Source organism: Bidens hawaiensis, unplaced genomic scaffold (assembly GCF_021521415.1).
Source record: "Bidens hawaiensis isolate Kalapana, Puna unplaced genomic scaffold, B.hawaiensis_p1.1 tig00016864_1, whole genome shotgun sequence".
NCBI classification, from domain to species: domain Eukaryota; kingdom Viridiplantae; phylum Streptophyta; class Magnoliopsida; order Asterales; family Asteraceae; genus Bidens; species Bidens hawaiensis.
In genome coordinates this window covers 144358-153742 of record NW_027492557.1, presented here as the reverse complement: position 1 = coordinate 153742, position 9385 = coordinate 144358, and the positions used below count along the sequence as shown (strand labels likewise).

The following is a 9385-nucleotide window of genomic DNA, read 5'->3' as shown; positions in this document are numbered from 1 at the left end:
ATAGTCGTTATGAATTTGCAGTCGTTTATGGCCATGCACGACTAACAATAAGCAGAAATACGTACTACAATAATAATAATAAGAATAATAATAATAATAATAATCTTTGTAATTTTGGATTATTAGCATTCCATTCCATTCCCAAATTAACGTAACAATTTGCATTCTACATTCTACAAACTCACCCTAACCAGTAAGTAATTAAGCAGCAGCAGATGATGACGACTCCAAGTGAGCATATTCGCCGCCGAACAATGCCGTCGAGTCCGACTTACAACTAGCTTACCATCATCACAATCGCCACCTCCAATCTCAATTCACGACGACGTTAACCTCACAGACTTCCAAACCCTAGAGCTTGAGAAACTCGCAACAGAAACCAATAACCGCCTCAAAATCATTAAGGACTTCCAAACCCTAGAGCTTGGGCAGTACCCCCCAAAACAACAGAAGACAACAAACATTTTGGATCAAGTGAATCTCCTTCGTAAAAGTTTCATATACTGCGAGTTCTCTCTTATTGATCGTAATGATGTTAACATTGCGTTTAAGCTTGCAAAAGAAGCAATAGAATCTCACATAAGCAAGGTGATACCAACTCAAGAACAATTGGACAATTGTGTGATATGCTTAGATGATAAGCCTATACACCAATTCTTGTCAATTGAAGGTTGTACACACAGATACTGTTATTCTTGCGTGAAGCAACATGTTACCAAAATGCCCTCATGAAGGTTGCGGGAATGATTTGAGATTTGAAAGCTGTGAGAAATTCTTGAACCCAAAGTTTACTGAGATGTTGAGACAACAGGTGAAAGAAGAGTCAATTCTGGTTACAGAAAAAGTTTACTGTCCTTATCCTAAATGTTCCACATTGATGTCAAGAACTGAAGTTATTGGGCTTCCTAAATTGGGTTATGGATTTGGAGCTAGAATGTGTTACAAATGTCACGGTATTTTTTGCATTATTTGCAAGGTTCCATGGCATAATGATATGAACTGTGCAGAATATAAACGAAAACACCCGACACAACTTGTGGAAGAATCGAAGATCAAAAGTATGGCAGCAAGGAATCTGTGGAGGCAGTGCATAAAATGCAAACATATGATAGAATTAGCAGCTGGTTGCTACCACATGACTTGCAGGTACATTATTTTCACCAGTTAATCTTTAAAATCCATATGATTACTATATAATTGCAATGATAATCTTTAAACAATGTTGATGCGCGTTAAAAGCATTTAATATACTGTTTAGGCATGTCCCTGACCCGTCTTGAAAAAACCTGTTCCTAAAGTTGTTTTTACTTGTAACATAAGTCCTCTACTAAAAACAAATTACCTAACAGTTTATGTAACGTTATTCAATGAGTTAAAGTGTTACTACTGAGTAGTGCTGCACAAACCGGCTAGTTGAAAACCAGTTATATTCAAAACTGGTTAGTGGTCAACGGTCAAATAACCGGTTAGACCAGTTAATCGGGTCGGTTACTAATCAGTTTTGAGACAAGAAATCCTTACCTGGTATAAACGGTTTCGGGTATAACCGAAATGGTTATCCAGAAAAAAATTGGTTTTAAAAAAACAATTAGAAAAAAAACCAAATAACCGGTTCGGTTAACCGGTTTCGGAGATCAATAATATAAACCGGTTAGTGGTGGACCGGTTACTAACTGGTTAGGATTTCGGGTTGGAAATGGTTAGGAACCAGTTAACCGGGTTGGCTGTGCACCTCTACTACTGAGTGAGCAATAAGGATCATAGATTTTATTCTAAAAAGTTGGCCTGAAAGTGCAATATGATCTTATGCCTAGTTATACATGTTAGGTAAATGTGAATATGTGTGTGATAGGGTTTGATATGTTATAGATTGAATTTAGAGAAGATAGTAGGGATAAAAAGGAAGAATGGTTATATTATCGAAAACGTAAAGAAAGATTACAAGATATTCCCGGGCCTAGCCCTCTCTCATCGCATACGCGGGAGCCATGGCAATGCCATATTCAACAATCAACATAAACCTATTCCCCTCTCCCTATTGGCTATTGATGCCTATTTATAGAAATATAATTACACTTAACCCCTCCTAAAATAGCCAACTGACATTTAGAGTAGAAACTAGATACGATTCCTATCAGTGTGTCTAATGCTTTACTGAAACAAGTGTAATGTATTTATTTTTATTTTCCAAAAAGTAAAAATGTGAGTTGATACTTTTTGATAATTAGTTTTTGGGGCGTCGAATTTCAAAGATCTTAAATGTGGCAATGTTGTTATTGAATGACTTTCAAAGTTGCACAATTGACAGTTTTTTGTTTGTTTATTATTGCAGATGTGGATATGAATTTTGCTACACGTGTGGAGCGGAATGGAAGAACAAGAAGGCTACATGCAATTGTCCTCTTTGGGATGAAGAAATCATCGTGGAAGATAAGTTAAATGATTTTAAAGATGAGGAAGCATGTGCTGGTTTTAAGTATCATCTCAACCATCAGAAACATGCTAGCGAGTTTTCTCAAATGCCGAAGCGCCCGTATGGTGAAGGCTCTTCTTCTTCGAAGAGCGAAGTTCATCCAGAGTTATTTAAGGGTTACTTTAAAGGTTTACTGAGTGAGGAAAGAGTTCACGGTCCTAGTTCAACAGTAATAAAAGTGACTATGGCGGGAATTGGTGTGGCCATATACAACTCGAAGGATGAGCTGATTTTTGAGCTGAGGAAGCCCTTGGATTTGATTCAAGGTGATCCGATTTGCACGCAGCGTGTGGAGGGGCAGGCATTGATTGAGGCTTTGGACGCTGCAACTGCTTTGGATCTCAACAGAGTTGTATTTTATTGTGATTATTCTCCTCTCTATCACTTTGTGAGTTGATTTTCCCCTCAATTGAATAATCATCTTGATAGTACTATACATGATCTATTAGACATATTTATAAACTTAGCTTTAATTTATTATGTTTATGTATTTAAGTTTATTAATATTTGTAAGATTATGCAATTATATTAGGTAGGTAGAATATGACCGTTTATGAGTATTTACTGTTTAGCATTTGGCGGTTTATTGAAACTGCTTTTCGATTGTATAACTGTCAAAAAATGTATGTATATCTTAACTAATGGTGGCCGAGAATAAATCACCAAGTTATTCTTGTTAGAAACGTTGTTCTCCTCAGGGGATGATTTCTGACCGTATGGTGCCATTTTTTATACCAAGAAATATCACAGAACACGATTGTCACGATTTTGACAATCGAGCAAGGTGAAGAACTGGAATATAAACAAGACAATAGAATACAATAATTTTGTGATGCTTACAAACTCTACCGTTTACAAACCGATGATAATTGGGAATTTATAGGGTAGGAACCGGCGTGTTGAGAAACGTCACATCGTTTCACAGATACCTTGTTAAATAACCCGTAACCGGAAGATGCGGTTTGCTTCATAACCCATCCAATTACAACATTTAACACATGGGTTTTATTAATAACTAAAGGCTTAATTAAAGCCCATATTGAATATAACTTAAACCCAAATACATAAATATTGTTTTCAAACACAAACTTTATTAACAAAAACAACATGCAGCAGCTCATTAAAGCAACCAGAACAATAATTAATGTTTAAGAATTTAATAAACTTATTCGTTTAACCAATATTTTCCAGTATTTTTTTGTTTCATTCAATCTTGTGAGAAGTGTGTTTGATATCCAATATGGTTATCATACAATTTCAGGTTAGTGGACGGTGGCCACCGAAACAACAGAAGACTAAAAACATTTTGGATCAAGTGAATATCCTTAAGAAAAGTTTCATTGATTGCGGGATCTCTCTTATTGATCGTAATGATGTTAACTTCGCGTTTAAGCTTTCAAGAGAAGCAATAGAATCCCAAATATGCAAGGTGATACCAACTCAAGAACAACTTGAAAGTTGTGTTATATGCTTAGATGATAAATCTATACACGAATTCTTTTCAATTGAAGGTTGTACACACAAATACTGTTATTCTTGTGTGACGCAACATGTAGAGGTGAAAATTCTTAATGGCGTGCTACCAAAATGCCCTCATGAAGGTTGCGGGAATGATTTTAGATTAGAAAGCTGTGAGAAATTCTTAAACCCAAAGTTTACTGAATTGATGAGACAATGGGTGAAAGAAGAGTCGGTTCTCGTTTCAGAAAAAGCTTACTGCCCTTATCCTAATTGTTCCACATTGATGTCAAGAACTGAAATTATTGGGCTTCCTAAATTGGTTTATGGATTTGGAGCTAGAAAGTGTTACAAATGTCATGGTATTTTTTGCATTATTTGCAAGGTTCCGTGGCATAATCATAATGATATGAACTGTGCAGAATATAAACGAAAAAACCCGACACAACTTGTGGAAGAATCGAAGATCAAAAGTATGGCAGCAAGGAAGAGGCAGTGCATAAAATGCAAACATATGATAGAATTAGCAGCTGGTTGCTACCACATGACTTGCAGGTACATTATTTTCACCAGTTAATCTCTAAAATCCATATGATTACTATATAATTGCAATGATAATCTTTAAAAAATGTTGCTGCATGCTAAAAGCATTTAATATACTGTTTAGGCATGACCCTGACCCGTCTTGAATAAACCTGTTCGTAAAGTTGTTTACTCTTGTCTATGTAATAAGTTAACATGTTATATATGGACTTATCACGGGACCGTGTAATTTACTCTTGTCTATGTAATAAGTTAATATCTGAAACAAATTTAAAGAATTTTATTTTTATTTTCCAAAAGAACAAATGCTAGTTTTTTTTAAGTTAACAATATATTATCCTATTTCGGATATTATTATTATTATTATTATTATAAATTTAGAACTTAATACTTTATGAATGAATTTCAAACTTGCAGCAAATGATCATTTTAGAGGTTTATATTTGTTTTATTTTGCAGATGTGGGCATGAATTTTGCTACGCTTGTTGGGCGGAATGGAAGAATAAGAAGGCAACATGCGGTTGTCCTCTTTGGGAAGAAGAAAACATCATGGATACCGAAGAGGAAGACTATGAGAATGATGAGTTTGAGGATCCGCTTGACGAAAGTTGGTATTATATGTATTGGTAAATTGACTTGGTGATTCTTGTTTGGGGGGGGGGGGGGGGGGTGGTTGTTTATACTGAAAGAAATCATCATTCTGATTAGACATGATGGACGACTCATGGTACATTTAGCTTTTAACAAAAACGATATTGTCGTAATATCGCATTAATCATACAGGATTAGGCGATTAGCCTTGACAACATTCACATTGAGGTGTTTAAATGTTTTGAGGGATAAATGAGTTTACATGTTAACAAATTTGTTTAACAAACGGCTTTTGATTAGAAATCAGACGGAGTAAAGGTTAAAACGGCTCGATGTCTAGGATCAATACATATATTTAATTTAAAACAACCACTGCACTGTAATTGTTATTGATCTTACTTAACTTGTAAGTCGAATTAAATCAAGAGATTACCTTTATGCTGAAATCATATTTCAGTATTTGATTGTACATTAGAATTTAATCGAGTGTAGGTCTAATGTTATACATCGAACTAATTATGACTTTCACCTACAACCACTAGTCTGATCTAGTGACAAATGTATGACGGTTATCCAAATGGTTATGGGTTCTAATCTCATTTGAGATATGAGGGTAAAATCTCACTTTGTTTAAGACATGGGGGGTAAAATAGATGGGAAAAAAAATTGTTGTTAAAAAAAGGATATTGGTTTTTAATACCCCTAACTTTCACTCGTTGGTTGATAACACTCTCAACTTTTGATTTGTTACCCACCCACTCCCAAATTTCATCAAGAGTGGTAATGATTGGGGTGTGTTATTGGTTCAGACAGCGAAAGTTTTTTTTTTAAAATTAACGGAGTCAGGGTTCGTTAAGTTCGGGAGTACCAGAAACAAATTTGGTGAGAGTTGGGAGTGGTGGGTAACAAATCGTAAGTTGGGAGTGTTATCTACCAACTAGTGAAAGTTAGAAGTATCAAAAATCAATATCCATTAAAAAAATTGTGAATTTAACCTAGAACTAATTCTTATTCTTTATGGAAACACATTTTGCCTTATATAATTATTTATTTTGTGGGTAAAGTTAAAATACAAAGTACAATAAAAATGAGAAGGGTGAGCATGAATCTTATTCATTGATCTTAAATTTGGATGGTGGAAATTAATGCAAAAATGAAAATTGATAAGAAGAGCATGAAGGTAATAATAACTCACTTACGATGACTTTCTCTCACCACATGCAAGACACATGTCAATTCCTCCATCATTTTAAAACGTCTATAACTTTTTCATACGACATTTTTTCGAAAATTTGTTTACCATTATAGCAAGTGTTTTTTTAATCTTTAATATGAATATCATATTGTAATATAAAAATAAAAATAAAAAAAATTGTGGGTTTTTTATATTGTTTTATTTGGTTGTCCATTGTGTTTTTCAATTGGGTTCTTCTATGCATTATGTTAAAGATTTTGATCATTGTGTTTTCAATTGTTACTTATATTAAAAATAAAAGTTTTCATATTTTCGATTAACTTCTTTAGCACCAATCGATTCCATACGAGCCCTACATCATAGGGTTGTGGCCACCTAGTGTTTGTTTTGTCACAAAAAGGTCCAACCGTGTTAAATGGGTCGTGATTGCATGTCAGATAAGGAAACTTGACAGAACATAATCCATTGATCATATATGGGCTGATTTTATTACAACTACCGCTAACTAGCTAGCCAACTAGGCATACAAAAATCACTGTAAGCCGTCTGCAGTCTTACAATTCGTCTATTTATGATGTTAAGTAATAAAACAATATGATTCGGAGATTTACAGGGCTACAGTTTGATATTTACGACTTGCTCAATCCACAGTTTTTCTTGACCTTTTGTTACTATTTCGTTTTTTTATATTTTACATTGTTATAATGTCATTTCAGGTTGACATGTTTAGTCCGTTTAATTATGCAGGTCACCATATTAACCTGTTTAACTAAACGCGTCAACCAATATGTTTAACTCGTTTACTACTTTTTTTTATAATCTGTCAACCCATAACAATGCTTTAAGTATGCTAACATCTATTGCTAGTCAACCATCTATCAACAGTACCAACCCTGCAACCTACAGTTAAATGACCCAGTGGCCGTTATTCTTATTCCCTCTAAGCACTATTTATGTCATATGTAATAACTGGTGTTGCATACTTGTAAATTATATTTAACATTGAAAATTTAATCTACTGTAAATTATACCAATAACTATCATCTTAATCTACTGTAAATTATATTTAACCTTGAAAATAAAAGTGGAGAATTGGTGAAGCATTGGGAAATTTTGCCATTCAAAACGTTAAGTGACACAAACATCGAATATTGAAACTTTACATCTATGGGATTTGTCATATCTTCGTGTGTCCTGCGTTCAAAAATAATAGTCATCATCATAAACATCCTCGTCATCCCCATAATCATCATAAACATCCACATCATCCCCATAATCATCATAAACATCATCAATCATCATATACGCCATCCTCTAAATCATTACCGCAGTCATCTTGTTCTTGTTCTTCTTCAAGGACGTCATCCTTGTTAAACTTTAGGCGGGTGAATCAAGAACACGAACACGAAATTTGATCAACACACGATCAACTCTTTTATTAAGAAAACGACTAACGAGAAAAACTTAATAATTCTGATACAATGTATGGCTTATATAGAGCCTATACATGACTAATCCTATACTAACTCAAATACACAATTTGAATCTAAAACAAATAGGATTAAATAAAATAAGACTAACTTATCTTATAATAATAAACTAATTATTATATTAATTACTCTCCAAGATTTTAGGAGTCTTCAATATGGTTTTGGTGTTGGACATGTTTAATATATCCTCAAGGACTTCATCCTCAAGAAGAGCTTCATCCTCAAAATCATCATTCTCGTGAACATCATCATCAAGAAGAACTTCTTCCTCAAAATCATCATTCTCGAAATCATCACCCTCAAGGACTACATTATGCCCAAAACCATCATCTTCAAAAACATCATTCTCATGGACAACATTATGCCCGATGCCATCATCCTCACGGGCAACATCACCCCCAAAATTATTATCCTCAAGATGAAGATAATGCCCAAAAACATCCTCAAGAACAACATTATGCCCAAAATTATCATTCTGAAGAACAAAATTATGCTCAAAATCATCTTCCTCGTCCTCTTCTTCCTCAATATCCATGATGTGTTCTTCATCCCAAAGAGGACAAGTGCATGTCGCCTTCTTATTCTTCCATTCTGCTCCACACGTGTAGCAGAATTCATATCCACATCTGCAAAATAAACAAACCTAAACTTTTAAGAATACGATGTTGCTGCTATCCATGGTTCTACAATGCCAAATTCAAAATCTACCTAGAACTCCCAATCGTAACGCGACATCGGGCGTGTATCCGGTGTCAGTACACGTTTGACGCAACGGTTGTACATGCGCAATCCGGTGTCGATACGCGCGTAACCAATCTCTACCAGACCTGAACCAAATATTTGTACCCATCTTGTTACAATTTTGTTTGAGTTTGATTTCTTTCGGTTCGAATTCATCTGGGTTCGGGTTCCATCAAGACTGATCATTCCAGTTTTACATTCGGTTCGATTTCAACCAAAAGACTAATAATTTATATAGATGTCCAGTTAGGCTTTCAAGGTTCATTCATTAGATTATGCAACTGCTTTCAAAAAGTAGATCAATTTTAAAATGAAAGTAATAATTTCACTATTTTCCTGTTCGATTACATCTATTACAATTATGTCCATTCAATCTTTTCTTCATGATCAAACCAAATTTGTAAATAGAGGGACGTTACAAAGTTTCCATAAACGTACAGTTATTTTTACATATAAATATTACACAATTTAGATTAAGCAAGGATACAAGAACAGATAAAGTGATACAAATTTAGGTGTTAAGATTACATTGACTGCCAGGATTTTATTGCAAATTGTAGTCATCGTTGCAACTTCAGGTACCTTCCCTATACAACATTTATGTTGAGTTTTGTTGATGATTTGTTGTCCAACACAAAATATCCATGAATCAACTACAGTGGTATTTTTGTCATCCCACAGTTTCTGCGCAATTCTAGCTCACCCACATATCGTAAAATGCTTATAGTGTCAATATCCAACGATAGACACTAACATCAGAAAATTGTCTACTAATGAACTCTAGGGGCATTTTAGTCATTCTACAATTCCGTTCCAAGTTTCTGTTGCTAGAGGATTACATACAAAATATTAATTATAACATTTTGGTACCTATATGCCAACAAAAAAAACCG

At 34.4% G+C, this 9385-nt stretch overlaps 2 protein-coding genes across 2 annotated transcripts; one reads left to right on the top strand and one right to left on the bottom strand.

Annotated features, from left to right (window-relative positions):
- The first annotated feature begins 709 nt into the window (after nt 1-709).
- On the top strand, nt 710-5105 carry LOC143552371 (E3 ubiquitin-protein ligase RSL1-like). Its single transcript, XM_077042613.1, has 4 exons — nt 710-1146; nt 2333-2861; nt 3735-4486; nt 4934-5105. The coding sequence occupies exons 1-4, from the start codon at nt 710-712 to the stop codon at nt 5103-5105; spliced, it is 1890 nt and encodes a 629-aa protein (XP_076898728.1).
- A 1987-nt stretch (nt 5106-7092) lies between these two features.
- Nucleotides 7093-8463, bottom strand: LOC143552374 (uncharacterized). Its single transcript, XM_077042615.1, has 2 exons — nt 7948-8463; nt 7093-7636 (listed from the first exon to the last, which is right to left on the bottom strand). Exons 1-2 carry the CDS (start codon nt 8284-8286, stop codon nt 7553-7555), a joined length of 423 nt encoding a protein of 140 aa, XP_076898730.1. The 5' UTR covers nt 8287-8463; the 3' UTR covers nt 7093-7552.
- Between the last annotated feature and the right edge of the window lie 922 nt (nt 8464-9385).

Bases quoted from the DNA above. Each gene is read 5' to 3' on its own strand.
- LOC143552371 (XM_077042613.1), top strand. From the start codon at position 710: ATGTTACCAAAATGCCCTCATGAAGGTTGCGGGAATGATTTGAGATTT. The intron at 1,147-2,332 runs GTACATTATTTT...TTATTATTGCAG, and splicing joins TGCTACCACATGACTTGCAG to ATGTGGATATGAATTTTGCT. The intron at 4,487-4,933 runs GTACATTATTTT...TTTATTTTGCAG, and splicing joins TGCTACCACATGACTTGCAG to ATGTGGGCATGAATTTTGCT.
- LOC143552374 (XM_077042615.1), bottom strand. From the start codon at position 8,286: ATGGATATTGAGGAAGAAGAGGACGAGGAAGATGATTTTGAGCATAAT. The intron at 7,637-7,947 runs GTCCTTGAGGAT...ACCCGCCTAAAG, and splicing joins AAGCTCTTCTTGAGGATGAA to TTTAACAAGGATGACGTCCT.